The sequence below is a fragment of the Podarcis melisellensis genome, assembly GCF_964234715.1.
Source record: "Podarcis melisellensis genome assembly, chromosome: 9".
NCBI lineage: Eukaryota > Metazoa > Chordata > Lepidosauria > Squamata > Lacertidae > Podarcis > Podarcis melisellensis.
In genome coordinates, this window is record NC_138541.1 from 74,851,410 (window position 1) to 74,873,715 (window position 22,306).

At 50.6% G+C, this 22,306-nt stretch overlaps 1 protein-coding gene across 1 annotated transcript; it reads left to right on the forward strand.

The window, feature by feature from the left end:
• Positions 1–1,756: 1,756 nt before the first annotated feature.
• Positions 1,757–4,589, forward strand: HMX1 (H6 family homeobox 1). The gene is made up of 2 exons (XM_081925767.1): positions 1,757–2,143; positions 3,824–4,589. The coding sequence occupies exons 1-2, from the start codon at positions 1,837–1,839 to the stop codon at positions 4,489–4,491; spliced, it is 975 nt and encodes a 324-aa protein (XP_081781893.1). The 5' UTR covers positions 1,757–1,836; the 3' UTR covers positions 4,492–4,589.
• The last annotated feature ends 17,717 nt before the right edge of the window (positions 4,590–22,306 follow it).

The following is a 22,306-nucleotide window of genomic DNA, read 5'->3' on the forward strand; positions in this document are numbered from 1 at the left end:
GCAGAACACCGTCCATTTGGTTGTAGTCGCTTTGGGTTGCCCTAGACAAGATAAAGCGACTAGCAAAATTAATAAATAGCAATAACTTCCATTGCAACTAGCGGTACGCGGGACGTTTGCAATGCCCGAGTCCGCGCTAGGCCAAGCCGGAGGTGCGGAAGGCGGGCCAATGGAAAGGGATGCCTGGCCCGCGAGGAAGCTAGGGGAGAAAGTCGGCAGGGAACCTTGATGGAGCCCCTCGGCTCCTTCGAGGCACCTTGCCACGGCCGGCTCCGGGCCAGCCTGGGATCGAGAGCCTCGAGGGCTGCTGCAGCCCTGGCCCGACGGCACCCTCGGTGCTTAGGCTCGGCTGCAGCTCTGTAGTGCCGGCTCCAGCCGGCCTGGAGAGGCAAACCGGAGGCCTCTCGGACAGAAGCCCCTCTTGGCCCGCGAGAGCTCCCTGCGCAAGGAGACCCCAGCCAGCCAAGGCCGCCGAAGCGCGGGCGCCAAGTTCAGGTGCGAGGGTCCAAGGCGGCCCCGGGGGCGGAGAGCCGCGCGGGTCTAGTCCGTGGCTGTCTCCCTGGTGGCGCAGGAGACGCGGCAGCCGAGCGGCTCTTGCCCCTGTCGGGAAACGCGCCTCCGCGCCGCCCCCAAGAGGCCGGGTGCTCCTCGGGTCGCCTCGACCCCTCTCCGCTCTAGTGGCTGGGAAGTGCCTCGCTTCCAGAAGACGGACGCGGCCCCGAAGCCTGGGGCGCTAGAGACCTGGGCGCAGGGCCGCGCCATGGGCTTTCCTTCCCGTCTGCAGATCTCTCCGCGCTCCCCTCGCGCGAAGAATGCGCCCTGCTGGAGAGGCGGCTAGGCGCCAGGCGACCAGGTGAGGCGAGTGCCTCGGGCTGCCCGATTCACGGGGCAGGAGATGCCCATGTCGCTCTTTCTTCCCCCTTGTTCCTGATGTCCATCTTCCCTCAGGGAGGCGCCCTTCGGGGGTCCGCCGCAGGTGTCCACATGGGCCGCCCGGGCCACCCGTCCGCCTTCCAAGGGCTGCTGCGCCTCTTGGCAGAAAGCTACCCAAGGAAGCTTGCTGGAGCTCTGCAGACTCTTGTTGCAGCAGACCGAGGTGTCTCCCCTGGTCACGGGTAGCCTGTGTGTGTGTGTGTGTGTGTGTGTGTGTGTGAGAGAGAGAGAGAGAGAGAGAGAGAGAGAGAGAGAGAGAGAGAGAGAGAGAGAGAGAGAGAGAGAGAGAGAGAGAAGGTCCAAATAAGGAATGCAAAGGGGGAGCTTTGCCAGCAGCGCGCAGGCTGCCGATCTGGTCGTCAGCATCCTTCCGTGGCCGAGGTCGTGATTGGCTCCTCCGTCTGTCCTCTCCCTCCCGGCTGACCAATGGGAGTCCCGGATTCCGGCCTCCTTCCTCTCTCCCGGAGTTGCGGCCAGTGAGTCTCGCTTTCTGCGTTTTGATTTGCTCCCCAATTGACCTAAATAACGAGGCTGGCGAGGGCGAGGCGTCGAGCCCGGGGCTGCGCGCTCGCTCGCTGGCTCTCCGTCGGGCTCTTCCCGGGCGCTCCCCGGCCGAGCCGCGCGCAGGAATCCCGGCTGCCCGCCCGGCGCGTCCCAGCGGGAAGCTCTGCTCGCGGGCCGAGCGCGGGACCGGGGCCGGTTTTGGCGCAGCCCCTGGCGCCTCGGACGGGGGCTTCCCTGCGCGCTGCCCGGGCAGGAAATGAGGGCCGATTGCGCTCGCGGATGAGGACTCCGTCGACGGCGCCTCGCCTGGCCAGCCCGGGGAGCTGAGCGGGCGGCGCCCCTCGCCTTGGCAGCAGCCCGGAGCGCGGCCGCCGCGCTGGCTCTCGCCTCCCCTCGGCGATGCCCGACGAAGCCGCGGAGAGCGCGCCTCCCGCCTCGGCGCCGGCGCGCGTCTCCTCCTTCTTCATCGCCAATTTGCTGGCCGCCAAAGCCCAGGACGAGCAGCGGCCGGACGGCGCCGACGACGAGCGCCAAGCGCGGCGGGCGCGCGGCGGAGGCTTCGCGGGCAGCCATTGTTCGCTCGCCTGCTGCCCGTGCCAGGCTTCCCGCTTCGGGCTGGGGCTGCGCGGCTACCCGCTCCGGGAGAGCACCGTGGACTGGTACAGAAGAGCGCACGTGGCTTTCATAGGCTGCGCCAGTCCGGAAAGTAAGTGCCCGTCGCCCTCCGGGGTCGCCGCAGCTCCCCTTCCCGGCCCCGGGCCCCCGGCCGCTCCCCAGGCTCAGCGGACGGAGATCACGCCGACCCCTGTGCCCGGGAGTGGGTGTCTCGTCAGATTGCACGAGGGCATTTCTGAGAGGGACAGCCTCGCGGGGAGGGGACAGGGGTCGTGGAGCTCCCCAACGGAAGGAAGCCCAGCCGGGTTCAAGGCTAGTGAAAGCGGCTCTTGAAAGCGTATTGAGGCCCAAACAAACCCCCTTGTACTTCCCCAGAGTTTCCGCTGGCATTGGACGAAACACCCCCCTTTAAAAATAAAAAATAAAAATAAACATTTAAAGAGAAACCCCTTTCCTGCCCTGTGCTCCGCTGTTCAGAGAGGGTCGCCGGCCGACCTCTCTCCGCGGGCCCCACGAAGTGCAACTCCTTTCTGCCTCCTCTTCTGTCCCGGTCGCCCCGTCGACCGCAGGCCCTGGCACTGTCGGTGGGCCAGTCCTATCCTTGGGGTGTCACAAGAATTTGCTTAAGACATTATTAAGGCCGAGAGAGAGAGAGAAATAATATTTCTCGCGAAAGATTCGTTTTTGCAACCAGGTCTTTCTTTTGGAGACATAAAACGACATTTCTTTTCTGGAAATGTGAAATGTTTTTACAACCTATAGCTCTTCCCCGGATTTACAAATCAGTCCCCATACAAAATCCATTGAAGTTGGAAAGTGTCCCCGGATTCATTGAAAAAAATCTGGTCATCTTAGCACATATACATCCAGTCGTAAGGAGTCCCTCTTCCCTCAGTCCCCAGGGCAGCTCGGCCTCCGGCCTAGTCTAAAACGCGGGCCCAGCCTGCAGCACCGGAGCGCCTTTCTCGGAAGCAAGTTTTGGAAACAAGAGAAGCGGCTTCCGAGGAAAGCGCTTCGGCTTAGCTGGAAGAGACCACTTTGTCGCCTATTAGCGAGAAGAAAGTTGGCTAAATCCAGATGTTTAGCTTTAACTGAGCTGGGCGCTTGGGGGCTTTGTCCCTAAAACAAACACAAACAAAGGCTTTGCTTAACTTCAGCAGGAGAGATCGAGGATTGCAAAAGGTACTTTGCGCGAGAGGAGACTAGGATTTGGGGTGTGCCACAAGCAACGACGGTATTGGGGAATTTATTTGGCTTTTTGCAGCCTATTTTCTAAAAACACAGACACCTCGACTCATTGTAGTATCTATGTTGGGCCTTGTGGCGTGCAGCCCCATTCCCTGCACTTTAAATTGCTCCGGGGAGCCTCGTGATCGTCAGATCTTGGCGCTTGAATCTTGAAGGCTTCAAGGCGGGCGGGCTGGGGTCTGGGGTCTGCCCAAAGAGGCTGGCTGTCTCAGCACTCTGTTAACACAAATTCCTCCTGTAACATAGTAAAGAGGAAAACAAGAATAACGAGGGGGAGAGAAACAGCCACGCCAGTAAGTCCGATCGTTTTATAGCGTTGCGCGCCTTAGCGAGTCCAGATACCTACAGATACTTACAGTTAGGGTTTAGCTGCCGGCACAAATTCGAGGTGAATTAACCGGCAGCGCCGTTAGCACTTGAGCAAGGCTTGTTGGAGGGGGATGGCCGAAGGTCAGAGCTCAGGATCCTTTCGTTGCAGTCTTTGGCCCGTCCCTGCTTCGCTCACCCTCTCCTCCTTTTTCAGCCAGCGACAGAGACTCTCCGGAGATCCCCGAGGAGGTATCTCCCGGGAAGAAAGCAGCAGCAGCAGGAGGCGACGGCGGCTGCTGCGAGAAAGTGGCCGCGGAGCTGAGCCCCGGCGCGAAAAGCGAGGACTTGGCGTGCAGCGGCGGCGCCCAGGAAGGCGGTGGCGGCAGCAGCAGCCAGGGCAGCAGCCTGGACGAGGAGCGCGCGGAGGAGTCGGAGGGCGGCGAGGCGCGCGGCGGCGGGCGCAAGAAGAAGACGCGCACCGTCTTCAGCCGGAGCCAGGTCTTCCAGCTGGAGTCCACCTTCGACGTGAAGCGCTACCTGAGCAGCTCGGAGCGGGCCGGCCTGGCCGCCTCGCTGCACCTCACCGAGACGCAGGTGAAGATCTGGTTCCAGAACCGCCGCAACAAGTGGAAGAGGCAGCTGGCGGCCGACCTGGAGGCGGCCAACCTCCCGCACACGGCGGCGCAAAGGATAGTCCGCGTGCCCATTTTGTACCATGAGAACTCGCTGGCGGGCGGCGCGCTGGGCTGCTTCCCGCTGCCGCCTCCCGCGCACGCCTCCCCGCCGCTGGTCGCCGTCTCCGGCAGCGTCGCCTACCCGCTGGCGACCTTCCCCGCGGCCTCGGCGCCCTTCCTCCGCTCGCAAGTGACGGGCCTCGTTTGATCCTCGGCCGCCTGGACACCGCTTTCCTTTCTGGGTCCCAAACTACTTGATTGGATGCTTTTGATTGTTTTAAAGGTGCAATAAACTTATATATTTTCCCCGGGCCTAATAATATTTTTTTTTTCAAAAAGCCAAGCAAAAAGTCTCTACTTGAGCTGTGTTCCTCGGACTTCTCCTGAGCAAGAGCCCGCCAGGGTTGCGTCCAGGAATACTGGAGAAAAGGCCAACCCTAGTTTGCGGGCTCAAGTCCTAGAGACACTTCTCCTTATACTCCGAAGATCTGCGGACGGGCTTCTCGCGTTTCTTAATGGCGGCAATGTTGTGTAAGAAAAGAATGTAAAGATGTTTACTTTTCCAGCCACAATGACAGGGACCACGGCCTCCTTCCCTTGTCCGCCCCCCGCAGCTCTTCCTCGGATCAAAAGTATAGTTGAAACAGTGAATCTGTCGCATAGTTTATTGCCTTTTCATAGGATGAGGAAGATTGAGGGAAACTGAAGTATTGGCATTCGACAAGATAGTTTTATCACCCTCCCTCTGAAAGCTTTTCATTCGGTATCTTGTTTAGGAAAGGCCTTAGGTGGCCTACCTTGAAATTGATTGTCAATGGGTGTTTTGTAACTTTTTAAAAAAAAATCAACCTGGAATTAATTGGATGCTAAAGAGATTTGCTTTCCAATTTGCAAATAATTATTGAATTTTGGACCGGTTTTCATGAGGAAAAAAAATAACTTCAATCTTTTCTTGCTGTAACATTTAAGATATAAAATCCATATTCGGATTTATTTTCTGTCCCTCACACCCCAGAAATCAACATATATGAAGTATGCGCTATAATTATTCAGTTGATTTTAATTTATGGTATAAAATGTTTTCAAATCCTCCTTAATAATTTTCATTCTTCAACCATTTCCCCAAGCTCCCCATTATAATAGTTTATACTTCCCTTGACGTCATGTTATAGCCTAATTCTGTTTGAGCAGCTGAAAACGATCAATTTGCCAAGCCTTTGATTTCCTTCAGTCATGTTCAAATATGTTTCCTGTGGAAAGCTGGAATGCGCATTCATGTGTCCTGTTCACAACATATTAGAGTAAAACTTCAGTTGATAAGTTGTCTTTAGCGACTGTAATGCGGTATTATATGAAGTATTATGCATGCGTAAACTATGTTTCTTTAACCAACCTTTTTCTCTGCCTAAATATTTATGGAAGCAAGTCCAAGTCACAATATTAATCCCAGTTTCGTCAGTTTGCTGTAGCAAATCTGATTTGGGGGGTGGGGGAAGGAGAAATGAAGAAGGGATTTCGCCAGATAAGTTACTCTGGGATGTACATCAAGCTGTAAACATATGTATTATCGTAGTACACTCAACTATAATTTAGTCTCTTAGCTCGGAGCTATTCCCAGCATAGAGATTGTGGAATACTGAGGGGTTGGGTGCCCTCTTTTTAAAAAGCAAGCAAACTAATTTTTAGTGTTATTTGGAACAAGCTAACCATTTATGATAAGACGAGAACGTTGAAATAGCCGGTGAGGAGGGAACATCCATGACGCCTGTAAAGCTTGAAGGGTATATTTTGTAAACATAAAGCTTTTCCAATTTTTGAAGCCTACTTGCAATTATGAATTAATGACTCTAGGATCAAAATTGGCAGCTAAACACGAAAAAATAGAGGCGGAAACGATTTTTGTTGGTAGTTCGGCCTGTATTTTGAGAAGCGTATTTAGATATTTAAACCAGTTTTTATCTGCATAACAGTAATGCAGTCTTTATATTAAAATGCCCACTTATTTTTATGCAACTAAATCTTAAAGCAGTGTGTCTGTCACGGAACAAGCTACCTTCGCAGAGGGGCTTTGAAATCGTTGTCTGCTGGGGCAAAGCGCAGACTATTCAACGTGTTAAAGATCACATGCTCCAAAGTATTATTATTTATACAACAGGCATAATATATTGCGTGTCTGTTTTGTCCCAGGCTATTAGGATGTGATTCTGGCGTTGTGCGTCGGAGGGTCTTTCATGCCTTCAGCGCTGTGATTACAACACCAGCAGGATCCAAGATGGCTCATTATCCTTCAGATAATTTAGATTGAATATGTTTAAGGTTGCAAGTTTAGGCCTACTTGGAAGTAAATCCCATTGAACTATGTAGGATTTACTTTCCAATAAATTCAATTCGAGTTTTTTGTTCCAGTTAGAGCCCACCCACCCCCTTGATCCACGTGTTTACAGGTATCCAAGAAAACACAAAAAGTAGCGCCATGACCACCATAATTGGTTTCCCAAAAATCTTTAAGTGTAAAAAGGACACTTCGCTGCACGCATATCAACCCGGGAGGACCCCGCCCCCTTCCCTGGGCGCACCTGACCTCTTTCCTCCCTCTTTCTGCTCCTCCCTTGAAAACGCGATTGCTCGGGGGTTATTCTCCAAAATGTTTTTTAAGGCAACAAACTGGCAGCTAAAAAATGTCTTCTTGCTGCTGCTGCTTCTCTCTCTCTCTCTCTTTTTAAAAGGCATTCTGAATATTTCAATAAACAATTGTTCATGTATGCTAATCTTGCAATCTGTGATCGTGGCTTCTCCTTTTTAAAGGTTTCTTAGTAGGAGTTCAAACGAGCTCCCTTTAAGGCGCAGTGCTAAGTGCGGGAAAGCTCCCATCCGTTCAGTCGGGCTTACTCACAAATTCGTGAGCAGGGGCTCGAACACTTAATTTGGGAACGAGACGCCACGAGTTTATTCCTGGGTAAATATCCTTGGGAACTGTGGGGCCCCAGAGGCTGCCGTTCTCTGCACCGCTTCTCTTCTGCGCCTGGTCCTGAAAGTTTGATTTTGCATTTTTGCCTGGCGAATGCTGGAGGCAGTGGAAGACTCATAACACAGCATCGTGAATTTCACTGCCATTTCGATTTCCAAGAAGAATCAGTTTATATGCGTTAAGCTGCTTCCTCGAAAGTGAGGAAAGAGGTGGAAATAGCATGTCTCCCCGTTGGTTTGTTTGAATTAAAACCTAGTGCAGGAGTCACACAATTAAATTGCAAAATTCCGTGCACTGTCCGTATTTGGAATAATAAAGACATCCGATGGCTTTATAAACTATACAGTATAAGGTACAGTAAAGTAATACATAATTATTTTTAGTATAACTTACGGAGAAAAAACAAAAGCATGTCAAAGAAAACTTTAAGTTGCATATGTACAACTTTATGCTTGGATATAAATGTCTCGTATGTAAGAGGGAAGACTTACTTAGAGTTCACTCTTAATCCTAAAGACAGACACAAATCTATATGTGTTTAATCGGAAGAAAGTCGGATTTGAATCCAGTGACTTTTCCTCTCAAATATGTGTACATAGAATTGCATCTGAGGAAGTGACAAATCGTGTCGGTAAAGTGCTTTGAATACTAAACAAGAGAAGAAGAGTTGCATAGATATAAAATTATTAACTACTATTGCTATTGCGTAAATACGACGGATTTCGATGGAAAGTATTAAGCAAAGATAAAACCCTCGACAGTTGTAAGTCTCTGTGATCTTGACAGGACTTGCTTCTAAGAAGGCCTGCACAGGATTGCATAGCCAAGTAAAGCCGCCTCTTAGAGGGACTATGCTGTTACACACCCAAATCCCGCGCGTTGGGGCGTCCTCAAAGGGAATCGCTGCTGCAACCACTCGTACTGAGCAGTGGCGTAGCGTGGGTTATCAGCACCCGGGGCAAGGCAAGTAATTTGTGCCCCCTAACCCACGGATTTGCGCCCCCTAACCCACGGATTTCCCTAACCCCCAGATGTTGCGCCCGGTGCGGCCGCCCCCCCTGCACCCCCCCGCTACGCCACTGGTCCTGAGGCCCAGGAGCTCCCGGATCTCCTCCCACTTGCGTGAAAATCTCTGCTTAGGTTTCGGGCCCAAACTACCAGCGAACCCATAGACACAAATGCGGGACCATTAAATAAGTGCGCCTCAGCAGGATCCTTATCCCTTTATCCCACTGATCCGCTTGTCTTGCCACCTCGCCCGCTCTGCCTCAATAGGTGGCTGCAGCGCTCAGCTGAGGAGGGCAAGGAAGTGGCTGGAGTCTGGGCTGTCCCTCTTCTACGAATAGGGACCAGGAGCACCGGCGATGGTCCCTACTGGAAGGTAAATTATTGGGCAAAGATAAACGTGCATGAATCTTGATAGTGGAAGGGACTTGAAAGGTGGGCGCCGAAGAAGCATTGCTCTTGGCACTTGGAGATCAGCGGCGTTGCTTCCGGAGATGGACGCAGGCAAATTGTCACGGAGGCAAGTTAAGATTAATTAGGATGAAGATGTGGGGTGGCGTTGCGTCTCCCTAACCCTCACCTCCTACAAAGCTCGGCGTCAGAGCAGTGGCGTAGCGTGGGGGGTGCAGGGGGGCCGGCCGCACCGGGCGCAACATCTGGGGGTTAGGGGGCGCAAATCCACGGGTTAGGGGGCGCAAATTACTTGCCTTGCCCCGGGTGCTGACAACCCACGCTACGCCACTGCGTCAGAGAAAGAAGCAAGGAGTTCTAGAAGCAAGGAGTTTGCAGGTGCTTAATATTGTCGCCTAATCTAGCCATAAACACTGGAACTAACCTCCCAACCTTAGGAAGACATTTTGTGTGTGGAAAAAACCCATTAAGAGTGTTCACTCCCTCCTTGATTACTCCACTGAGTAACGTTTCCTCTCCTGAGTAAAGGATGCTTCCGCCCTTGAGCATGTCTAGTTCTCACTAAAGGGGCACTGAGGTCCAGCTCGAGGGCCTTCTGGCGGTTCCCTCACTGCGAGAAGTGAAGTTACAGATAGGTAGCCGTGTTGGTCTGCCATAGTCAAAACCAAAAAATTCCTTCCAGTAGCACCTTAAAGACCAACTAAGTTAGTTCTTGGTATGAGCTTTCGTGTGCATGCACACTTCTTCAGATACACTGAAACAGAAGTTACCAAACCCTTCTATATAGTGAGAAGGTGGGGAGGGGTATTACTCAGAAGGGTGGTAGGAATGGGTGATTGGCAGATAGCTGTGATGAGCCTGTTGACGCGAAGTGAAGTTACAGGGAACCAGGCAGAGGGTCTTCTTGGCAGTGGCGCCCGCCCTGTGGAACGCCCTTCCACCAGAAGTTTTTAATGCTTGATTTTGTATTGTGTTTTTGTATGTGTAGGAAGCCGCCTAGGGTGGCTGGGTGGGGTATAAATAATAACATTATAATTTTTATGAAACGGCTGCTCCGCTCCCACACAACGTGCTTCCAAGTGTCAACTGAGGGAGCGGGGGAGGCAAAGCGGAGGGGGGAAGGGGCGGGGGGAAAGGAGCTGGTGGCCGCCCCATCCCGCTCAGAAGGAAGTGCTCAGTGGGGTGAAGGAAGCTCTCCTCAAGGAAGGGCACGCCATCCATTGCAGGTAAACCTGTGCCAAGACCAGCTGCAGCTTGCGCACAATCCACTGACTAGTTGACTCGGCTGGGATCCCCCTTCGAGGCGCACGAGGCCTCTGCCTAGCTAGACTTGCGCTATTGATTCCCACGTGGCGCGTCGGTCATTTGAAGCACATTCCGTTGAAATAAAGTGCAATACGAGTTTTCATTCTATTTATTGCGTTCATATCCCACCTTTTTCTCTAGGGTGTATATGGTTCTTCCCCTCCTAGTTTAAATCACCACAACAACCCTGTGAGGTAGGTCGGGCCCAGAGACAGTGACGGGTCCAGTGAACACCTTGGCTGAGGGGGACTTTGGAGCCTGGTCTCCCAGGTCCTAGCCCGACACTCTAACCACTACGCCACACTGCAAACTCTGCTACTACCGGAGTCCCCCACGGAGAAGCACTGCATGTTTGTCTCTCCCATTTGTAGCCCCCTTCCCAGTAAAGACCGCCGCCCCCAAGTGGCTCACCTGAAGGTATCTAATGGCGCTTTCTTTCTTTCTTTCTTTCTTTCTTTCTTTCTTTCTTTCTTTCTTTCTTTCTTTCTTTCTTTCTTTCTTTCTTTCTTTCTTTCTTTCTTTCTTTCTTTCTTTCTTTCTTTCTTTCTTTCTTTCTTTCTTTCTTTGAAAGAAAAGCTTTAAAAGCCAACCATTCAGCTGGTAACCGGCTTCTACTGCTGCAGCCAAGTGCCGAGAGAGGGGCTCAAGCCTGCCCTTCCGTTTCTGCCCTTTGCCCCCCCAAAAGAGCATGTGCTGGTGCAATAATAATAATAATAATAATAATAATAAATGCCGCCCTATACCCGGAGGTCGGTTACAACATAAAATCACAATATAAAAACACAATGGTGCATAATAAAAACAAACAAAAAACAACAACCCATAAGCCCCCCTCCCCATGGAAATGGTTCTTTTTCTTCATCAATTTGGGGTCAAATGGCTTACAGAGGAAGAGCAACTGAGCCAACTAGTTTCCGATTGAACGTATTGAGATTCCAGCTTTACGAGGTCCGGTGGTGACCGAACAACGCAGCTCACAGCAACTGTCCGTGTCACCTTCGGGATTCGCTTTTGAAAATCGAATAGGACGTGAGCTGAGTCATATTGGACAAGTTACTGGTGCGAAGGCCAGTAGCCAGATCCAAAAAACAGTTCGGAGAGGCTGAGACTGGTGTTCTGGAGCACGTGCTCAGCACAACAATAGCGCAGAGTAGTGGATTTATTCTGATTGGTGATGGGGGGCGGCGTGTTGAGATTCCTGCACTGCAAGGGGTTGGAATAGATGACCATCGAGGTCCCTTTCCAATTCTACAATTCGATGATTCTTTTCGTTGTTCTGCCATACTTCCTCCAGCGCTACTACCTTAGGCTGAGGGGCTACATCAGGGGTCAGCAAAGTTTTTCAGCAGGGGGCCGGTCCACTGTCCCTCAGACCTTCTGAGGGGCCAGACTATAATTTTTTTTGGGTGGGTATGAACGAATTCCTATGCCGCACAAATAACCCAGAGATGCATTTTAAACAAAAGGACACATTTTACTCATGTAAAAACACGCAGATTCCTGGACCCTCCGTGGGCCGGATTTAGAAGGAGATTGGGCCTTCGTTTGCCTACCCATGGGCTACAGCACACACACACTCACAACACTGTGGCACGAAAAGTCACGGGATTTCAGCTGGAAGTTACCGTGTTATCAGAAATGAAGCCGAGCGACTGCCTGGAAGGCTTTGCAAGGCCAAACAGTATCGAAGGTGGCATTGCTATGCCTGCGTCCACAGCGTCAGGATCACAAATATCACTAGTTACAGGTAGGTAGTCGTGTTGGTCTGCCGTAGTCGAAACAAAATAATTCCCCCCCCTTGCAGTAGCACCTTAGAGACCAACTAAGTTTTTATTGGTATGAGCTTTTGTGTGCATGCACACGAAAGCTCATACCAATAACAAATTTAGTTGGTCTCTAAGGTGCTACTGGAAGGATTATTTTATTTTATTACAAATATCATTGAATCTGCAACTAAAAGAAGTCTGGAGTCACGCAGAGGAGGCAGGATTCCTTCCTTGTATGGGAGCTGATTTGGGGCTTTGTAGTCCATCACCCTCTCCTTTTTTCCCTAAGGCCTTGCTACCCTGAACACGCAGATCTTGTCTGATCACCCTCTACTTTTGAACGCAGAGACTATTTATTTGCGTTTGATATTTTGGACTTTATGTGCTGCCGCTCAGACCAGGGCTGATACAGATGGAGGCGTTGGGAGTAGGTAGAATGCGGGCAGCTTTGCACCCCCATCCGAAACTCAGCAGTAAAACACACACAGACACACACAGACACACAGAAACTCCTTCACCCTTAAAGGCTGCCCTCCTGAACTCGGGCCAGTTCATTGCCGTCCACTTCAGTAAGATTTGAGCCTCCTTTCTTCGCGCAGCATTTCAGCCAATTTACTCCGGCTTCCCTACTTGCAAGGAACTTAACTGGGTTTCCTTCTTGCCCCTTTTAAGTGAACGTGTTTGAGTGATGGGACGGAGAGGCATTTGGGTAGAAGCGACGCCACTCTCGACCTGTTAAGCGCAGGAAGGTGCCATATACGTATATTTGGTCAAGATGCTGCCGTGTGGCCTTCCTCAGGCAATAATAATAATAATAATAATAATAATAATAATAATAATAATAATAATAATTTTTATATCCCGCCCTCCCCATCCGAAGCCGGGCTCAGAGCAGCTAACAACAGTTAGTCATTCCCCTCCAAGCAGCTTTTCACCAACAGTCCAAGCATTCCGTGGCCCCTGAACATGAAGTTCTCCCTCCCCATTGGGCTGTTTTGACCCCCCTCCCTTTCAGTGTGTGCCTCCAAAAGCCGAGGCAGGTGCTGTTGGACTTCGATTCCCATCAGCCCCAGCCAGCATGGCCAACGATAATGGATGATGGGAGTCGTAGTCCGACAAAATCCGGAGGCCAGTTGGCTACGCCTGCATTTTATTACCTCCGCCGGTGCCGCCTTTTCTCCAACAGCAGCCACACTCGGAGAAAGAATTGCTATTTGTCTAGGTCTCCGATAGGTAAGCGTTACTATCCGCTTTGACCTCAGGGCTCTCCTTACGCCACTAAACGAGGCTGGTACTAACCGAATTACCGTACGTTGAGTTACTGCGGGTCTAGTCTTTAGCGGTGCGGTGGCAGCGCTGCAAAAACTACCTGGCCATTTCTTTTTGGATAACGTTTGCTTTCTTTAAAAACAAGACTATGTTGGGAGAGGGAGACCTTCTAGTTCCCTCCGCCCAAGCTGGATTCATATCCAAAGCCAAACAGTTTCAGGTACAGGATTTACAAAACTCACTCATGAATGCATAATGTGTCCGGGACGCCGGTCACGAATCGTGTTCATTATTATTTTGTTATTGCAGGTATATCCCACCTTTTCCTGCAAAGAGCTCAAGATGGGATACACGGCTCTCCCTTTCCTCATTTAATACCCCACAACAACCCTAGGTCAGGCTGAGAGGCAGCGATTGAGTGGGGCTCTGAAGCAGGATCTTACAGGTCCGACACTCTCACCAGTACACCACGTGGGCTTAGGTTTCAGTTTATACAAGAACCAAACCCAAACCTGTTTTCAAAACACTTTGTCCGCAATACTGTGCACATAGGCGTTGCTGCAATCCCACTGGAGACAATGAGAAGAATCGGGTCAACAGTGAGCAATGTAGACTCTCTGCGTCGGTGGTTGCGCGCGCGCGCCTCTGGGTCGCTTTGTGAAGTCTCCCTGGGACTGTATTCTAAAGCTTCCCTTTTCAAAGAAGCGCGTCAGCCTCCGCCACAATTGATGCCCCAGGTTGGAAGATGCGCATCCATCCCATCCAGACTCAAGTTATCTTTCACGGGATGTCAGCAACTCTAATATAAACCGAGGAGAGTCTCGCGGCACCTGAAAGACAACGGAATTTATCACGGCACGAACTTCTCTCGTTCTTGTTGCTTTTGCTGCACGGAAATAGCTTGGCTGGGAACTGTTCTCCTCTAAGCCCGCTCGCTGGCCAGACTCTGACCTGCTTTCAGCCTCTTCCCGTTTCACCGAGGATCTTCTCTGAAACTCTGGCAGGGCTTATCTGCAGCCGGAGCCCTAGCTACTCAGTGGCGGATTCCAAGGAGCCTCCTCGCCGTCAGGCCGCCGGAGACGAGAGGCCTCGCAAGCGCAGCGCTGCCGCTTCTCTTTGGTCCCTCCAGGCTCTATACACAGGAGCGCGCGCTGGTCCCTGGTAAGGAGCGCAGCTGCCCCACACAGCGCAGGCAGTGGCGTAGTGTGGGGGGTGCAGGGGGGCCCGGCCGCACCGGGCGCAACATCTGGGGGTTAGGGTTAGGGGGCGCAAATCCACGGGTTAGGGGGTGCAAATTACTTCCCTTGCCCCGGGTGCTGACAACCCACGCTACGCCACTGAGCGCAGGCGCCTCTGCCCGAGCCCCACATCCCAGGCGGGCCCTTCCCAGGGATCAGGGACCGGCCGATTATTGCTTTGGCGCTGGAAGGCGCGATCTCGCAGCAAGGAAGCGTCAGCAAGGGGAAAAGGGGAGCTGCTCCGCCTTGGGGCTCTCCGGGAAGCGAAGACCGGCCCTCCTGTCCCGGGAGATTCGCAGTCCCACGGAAGCCGGCGGGGGGCGCCTCGGACCGCGTCCCTCGGCCCAAACCCCGCCGCGCGTCTTGGCTTGCGCAACTGTGGCTAGCGCAGAACAGCCCTCTGCCAAAGGGCGTCTTGGCTCGCTGGCTGGATCCTGCATCCAACACCTGAGCGGATGCTGCCCCAGAGATCAGGGGCGTCTTTTCCAAGGATGGCTCAACTGTGACCTGAACGCTCCTTCTTCCACCACGAGCCCCCCTTCCCCTTCCTAACCTGAGGATCGGGGGCCAAATACGACCCTGCCTCAGGCGGAGATCCCGTACGGCTCGCCTCCGCCTGCCTCAGGCCTCCTTCTCTGGTGGGGAGACGGGAGGGACGGCGGCCGAGCCTCGCCTTTCCTTCAAGCTGCCGTCGAGGCCTCCTGGATGTCTTACTTTGAACAGCACCGGACACTTTTTCTTTTTAAAAACAAGCCAATCTGAAGCGCGGGGTGTTGAGCAACGTGTTAGAGCGCAAACGAGGCCAGCCGAGCTGGCGCTAGGAAGCCGGCGCCGTTTCCTTTCCCTCGGGTCGCCTGGTCGGATCCGAGCACTAGGGTTCCCGGGGTTCCGGAGCTGCAGCTCCCGGCCACCCCCGTGCGATCCCCGCCCCTTCCTCTCGCCCTCCTGGCCGCCAACCTAATCGTCAGCGCCTGGCAGCTGTCCCTCCCGGTGGCCGTCCGAGATCCCGCTCCGCTGCTGGGAAAGCCTCGCCGCCGACGGATAGGGCAGCCCGGAGGCGGCTTTGGAGTCCAAGGCTTCGGGGACCCGCAGCGCTCCGGGCAGGGAGCCGTCGGCTGAGCTGCATCCCCGGCCGCGGCTGCCCTTAGCCACCAACAATATCCCGGAGCGAAGCTCGGCCGGGAGCGCTTCCCCCAGCAGGCCGAAGAGGACGGGAGGGAGCGCGCCGGCCCTGCAGGGACAGAGGCAGCCTGGAAGGGGAGCTCCGGTGCCGCGGGGGACCGAGGAGGAGCCGGGCGGGGGCCGGAGGGCTCTTCCGCCATAGCCGAGAGAGAGAGGGAGAGAGTCCGTCAGGTGGGACCCCGCGCCCCCAACTGTTTCCCTTGCGCACTAGCGCTTAAATTGCGCGTCCTTTATTGGCTCGGGGATTGGAAAGGTTTGGGGTTTGGAAAGGGGCGCGTTTGTTCCAATCCATACTGGGGTGACTGGGAGCGAGGGAGGGAGGGGTTGCTGGGGTAGGCAGGCCTTACAAGGGAAGGGAAGCGCTGCCCGCAGAACCGCCAGCCTTCGCCTCCAGTGCCTGCGCCCCAGGCTGCAGGGGAGGCGCTTTCCATGCCAGGCTCACGCCTAGGGAGGGCGGGAAAGGCTCCCCTGCCTGAAGCCCTGCAGGACCGATGCTAGTCCGGGTAGGCAAGTCCCTATCCTGCGCCTGTGGTCCTGAAGCGCCAGACTTTCCCCTTTGACTTGCGGTCGCCGCGCTCTCTCTGCCGCGTTTTGGAAAGGTGGGCTCGTGTGATGCCTTCTTCTGTGCCCCCACTCGAGGCCGAGGGCATCTGCAGTCGCGCCCTGGAGCCCTCCCCGCCAGAACTGGCCTGGAGCTGCGGTCACGCGCCGAAGGAGGCCTCCAGGAAGGAGATCCACCAGCCAGATCCTCCAGCTGGAGGCCTCCTCGGACGTCCAGTGCCGCCTGAGATGGCAGCTCAGCCAAACCAAGGGGAAGATCTGCTTCCAGAATCCCCGAAACCAGCTCCAGAGTGTTGGGATATCCAGACAGGGCAGTCAAGTCCAACATTTCCTCTTTGCTAGACTGGACACTGGAGGAATGTGGCTCCAACAGGGAGGACTTCCTGTCAAATAATATTTCACTGCCCAAATTAGAAGTATTGGAGTAGGCAAAAAAGACTCCCCACAATGCCCTCCCTTTCTTCCTCCATCCATACTTCTCTATTTAATCTAACCAAGGAGATCTACACACCAAAGCACCCTTCCCTCCTACAAGTCACATGCTGGATCTGGAGCTGGAATACTGGCCAATTCAAGCCTCAGCTGATCCTGGGCTTCATTCTTGTAGGTGTTGGGCCCTGTGTGTTTTTGGCTAATTTGGCTTCCCAAACTTGTATGCTTGTAAGGATGTGGCCTGAGTGCCAATGCCCTTTCCTTGACTGCTTCCTTGGATCTTGATTTGAGCCTGACTTGTGACTGCACACCTACCTCTGGTCTATCTGGTCCTTGGCCGCAGCTCTGGAATGCAAGGCCGGCATCTGGGGCCCAAACAACTGCTTCTGGCTCACCTGAATTGATGGGTGGCTCCTCTAGGTCACAAAACTGACTTCCTGGAGTGCCGGCACTGTTGTTATTTCTGAAAAGAAGGAGTAGAGCAGGACTGAGCCAAGCTGGCTATTGGTGGCAGAATGGACAGCAGTTCCTCACACTCATTTGTGGCACTTTTGAACACGAAGAACATGTGGGCATTCAAAGAAGGATTGTGCTGCCTTGCCATGTTACAATTTAGTGGTCCAGACTAAAGGGGAGTCTGAGAGCTGGGCTGGTGGCACGACTGGAGAAAGTGGCCCTCCCCACCACTTTTCATGGGGGAGGGGAGAGAAAAAAATGTTGTTTTTGTTTAAATGGAGCTAGTGGAGGAAAGCAGAGGAGGAAATTACTATGGCAAAATTTGAGGGAAATTAATTTTTGGAAAGGAAATAAATGTTTGTAATGGGATAAATTCCTTGGAGAGTTTGAGCGCCTAAAGGCAAGACTGAAGGGAGGCCAGGGAGAACGATGAGGACATTGGCCCTATGCAGACACTACTTTTGGGCAGGGCAGACCCCCATGGGACCCCATTTTTAGACCTTGTTTCACTTTGGTGAAATGAATGTTGCCGCAGCAAATGTGAAAGAGACAAGAGCCACTTGGCTTTGCAGCTTAGCCCCTCGACTCTTTCTGGTACACAGTTTGCTGCCTTGCTGAGCTAGCCACTGGCCCCCATCTAGTCCAGCGTTCTGTTTCCAGCTGTGCGCAGTTCTTTGGGCAGCTGGCAAGCGGGGTTTGTTGCCTACAATGTTAGTCTTTTGAAGCAAAAGCAACAGAGTCTTGCAGCAACCTGCAAGATTTACACCTTTATTATGGCCGATGCTTTCCTGGACAACTTTCAGTGTGACAAAGTGGTTAGAGTGTAAGACTAGGACCTGGGAGACCAGAGTTCAAATCCTCACTTGGCCACAAAATTTGCTGGGTAACCTTGGCCAGTTGCTACCTCCCAGCCTAACCTAAATCATGCAGTTGTTGTGGGGATTAAATGAGGGGTGCGTGTGAGCAATGTAAGGCAGCCTGAGCTCCTTGAAGAAGAAAAGTGGGATATAAATGCAATGAATAAAGAATAAAATAACAAATAATGAGATGCATGAAGTCAAATGTTCCAGTTGTCTCCAGCACAAGGTATACAGGGATACATTGAACACGGAAGTTCCATGTACCTATTATGGCTGAGAAGAGGGGCTTCCATGAGCAGAGGGAACTACATGTCCTTCCTAGAGAGGACACAGGCACTGCTGGTGTGTTTCTGCAGCAGGTGGGAGGAGCCTGGGTGGGCGGAGTTTAGGGAACATGCAGTAGGAGTGGCTTGGAAAGGTGAATGGGGACGGATGGTGGTCTCACTTTCCAGATACCTCAACCACTTCTGGGTTTCAATTTCTTTCTCTTTAAATCTTTAACATTCTTATTAAAGAAGAGGCTGCATCTTAATGTTTTAATGTTATAGCTTAATCTTTTAAATTGTATTTTAATCAACTTGTTTTTATTATTGGTTGTTAGCTGCCCTGAGCCCCGTCTTGGCTGGGGAGTGCGGAGTATAAATAAAATATTATTATTATTATTATTATTATTATTATTATTAATTCAAGAGCAACATACAGTAGCTATCAATTATATATGCATGTACAATAGTACCTTGGGTTAAGAACTTAATTCGTTCTGGAGGTCTGTTCTTAACCTCAAACTGTTCTTAACTTAAGCTAATGAGGCCTCCTGCTGCTGCCGTGCAATTTCTGTTCTCATCCTGAAGCAAAGTTCTTAACCTGAGGTACTATTTCTGGGTTAGCGGAGTCTGTAACCTGAAGTGTCTGCAACCTGAAGCGTCTGTAACCCGAGGTACCACTGTATACCTTTTCCAAGAAAAATAAAACAAACCTTTTTGAAAAATGGCATCACTGGAGTCATTGTGTGGTATGCCTGCTGAACTGAGAGAGGTACTGCTACATTACTAGTTAAGAGAGAAACCAATCAGAAGGAGCCCTGATTCGGCCAAACTGCCAGACTCCCACAGGACTTTTCCATTAGCCCTCCCATCTATTGCCTGGGCTTGCTGAATATTTCCCTAGCAAACTTCATTGTCCATCCTTCTGACCACCATGTAGCAGAATGCCTTGTTTACCATGGAAGCTAATGAGACCAGAGTAGGCTGCCCTTTTACGTTGTTGGGGCTAAAGTGGTCAGCGGATGAAGGCCCTTGTTGCAAAGGCTTCCTTGGGTTGGTTCCCTGTTCACATTATCATCCGGAGGCCAATTCAGGTGAGCAAGAACAACAACACCACAACAACAGCTGTTATAAAGTGAAAGTTAACACTGTCAGAGCAGGATTAGGTCCTGGGCACTGCAGCCCCATGGGTGCCAGACTGGCACCCCCAGCCCCATATGCAGCATGAAACAGGCATGAACTGGTGTCTGAATGGTGGCACAAAATTTGTTGGTCCTAACTGGGGGAGGGAGAGAGGAAAAGGCCTGTCATTCACAAATAGAGAAGTTATCTTCATGGACTAAAGTTCGCGGGCTCCCCTTGCTGCACATTGAGGACTTGCATCTCCTGTGTAGAAGAGACACTGCAAATTAAATTGGCTGCATTAGTTTCTGGTTGTGTATTCTGCATTCTGAAACCTTGCAGATTTATTCTGCAGTCATTATGACCCACCCACTGGCTTCCTTGATTTCAGAAACACAGGATTCAACACCACATACAGTCTAATATTTGAATCAACATGGACTTTAGGAAATGATGCAAAATGACTCCAAGTCGTTGTGCCCCCTCTTCTCCGGAAATCTAGTCAATGAGGACAGATTACTGGCCAAAGAATTATCAATGGACGTTTTCACATAAAGCCATTGGATTTGTCATTTACTGGCCTACCAAAGGGGCAAAGGGCAAGTAATATAAATTGTCTGTTCATGTTACAATTGATGGATGAACTTCTTTTGTTTTGCAGTATTACTTTAAGCAGGTAAAAAAGTTTATTGTAAGAAAAATCTCTTTCAGCTGTATAAAACTGAGCACTCGCTTCCTACATTTGCAGTAAAAGCCTTTATCATTATTATTTAAGCCTCAAACAGAAGTTATCCAACAAAGACGGGAGATAAATATATCAATATAATGTGGATGCAAGCAAGTAGATTTTATGCCAGCAAAATCTTTGAGAGTGAGAAGGTATCTTCTGGTAATTCAATTCAATTGTATTCCTTATTAAGTTATTTGTACCTCTAGCTTAAAGAACTGCAACAATTTTTGACAAGATCCAAAGTTTTGTCAGTTGTTAGGAATTAATTGAAAAAATTACTGGAGCAGAGCAGTCATTTCAAAGGGACTGACCCAGAACCAATTAGAATTTTGTAACAATTGACCATTCACCACAAAACAGTTGTCATGAGCTTTGGCCTCTAAAGTGTGTGTTGGGGGAGGGGAAAAAGAGATTAAAGTAACTAAGTTTTGTTTCCTAACTAAAATAGTATTAGCTAAATTATCAAACAGCCATGAGTTTTAAATGCTATGTTAAACATGCAGGAGGCTTGAGAAAGAGCACAATATATTGCGCTATCCTTGGTTCCTGTGGCACACAATATAGGTTACCACTGAAAAAACAGGTCAGTCAGAGGGACGTTCTTTATCAAATTGCTGTTGACAGCCCAAACAAGAGATTGAAGAATACAACAAAAAGGTTCTTTCATGTAAATACAGCAAAGCTTATAATTGGTTGTTATTTCTTCCTTCCTTTCCTCCTTCTCAGCAGAAAAATGTCCTAGAGCACTTTCTTGAACACCAGCAGCCCCAAACAATAATGTATGTTCAGAAATTGAGTCTTCTTTTGAGCCTTTACATTTAGTGTTTGATCGTTGTGGAGGGGAAATGTGATTTGATTTTTGCATGTGTTTATTAGAGAGTGGTACAATGCCTCTTCTTAAGTTTAATAATCTTGCAAAAGTTCATTTGTCCCAGATCTTACAGATATTGTTTTCTCTTGGTATTGTACATGGTATTAATATTTTATAACAAATATTTTCTTGTCATGTTCAAATTCCAGTAGTGCACAGACATATGTGGACATGCACACATATCCATATACCTTTCCCCCATAATTTCTATTGGTTTTTTTCATCATACAATGCAATAACTAATCTAAACTAATCTAATCTAAATAAAACAAAAACAGAGAAAGAAAAAGGAGAAGAAACACAGTTCTCTCTCAAAGGTAGATCTTAATACTTTTCTCACACTGAAGGGGGTGGACCTTCCCAGCTCTCACCTGGGAGCTTCTCTTTCTTCTTCCATTCTCCCACTCTGAGAGATCTTCCCTTCCCTGTCTCTCACACAGGGTTCTTCACCTGCCACCCATCACCTTAATGTGTGTACAATCCCCTCAGTACCCCAAAGTTGTTGTTGTTTAATCATTTAGTCATGTCCGACTCTTCATGATCCCATGGACCACAGCATGCTAGGCACTTCTGTCTTCCACTGCCTCCCCCAGTTTGGCCAAATTCATGTTGGTCCAGCCATCTCGTCCTCTGTCGTCCCCTTCTCTTTCCCAACATCAGGGTCTTTTCCAGGGAGTCTTCTCTTCTGGAGAAGACCCTGATGTTGGGAAAGATGGAGGGCACAAGGAGAAGGGGACGGCAGAGGACGAGATGGTTGGATAGTGTTTTCGAGGTTACCAGCATGAGTTTGACCAAACTGTGGGAGGCAGTGGAGGACAGAGGTGCCTGGCGTTCTCTGGTCCATGGGGTCACGAAGAGTCGGACATGACTAAACGACTAAACAACAACAACTTCTCTTCTCATGAGGTGGCCCAAGTATTGGAGCCTCAGCTTCAGGATCTGTCCTTCCAGTGAGCACTCAGGGATGATTTCCCAGAGGACACCAAAAATAACAGAAGAAAAGCAAAGCAAGGAAAAAAGAAGAAAAAGAAGCAGGAAGATAAAAACCACAAAAGAATGAAGAAAGAAAAGAAATAAAAAGGACTTGCAATTCTCCATCTGTCAGTCATATATATAAAGATTATTCAGGGTGGTATCCAGGTGTTCCTCCTTCTAGGCAATATTTTCCCCATCTTCAGATCCATACATCTCAACTTCATTCATTTCCCCTCCCACACAAAATGTCTAAAAGGGGTTCTCCAATTATTATTATAAATAAATGTCAAAAATAGTCTTTCTCCAGTCCAGCACAACAACTTTAATTCCTATGTTGAAAAACAATAAACCCGTCATCTTATTTCACACAGGAGTCTCTCCACCAAGGTCACATATTCAAACAGTAATTTACTTATTGTATATTAATCAGTTCACACCCAGTTCCATATCTTCCAATCCCATCTCCTGTTGGCCATGATTTTTCATTCTAGTTTAGGGGGGAAAGGTCCTTCCATTTCCGTTCTTCCATTCTTTTCCCAGGAGAATCACCAGAGGTTAGTAGTTCCTCACTCTGCATTCACTCCAAATTGTACACAGCAGTGGTGTAAC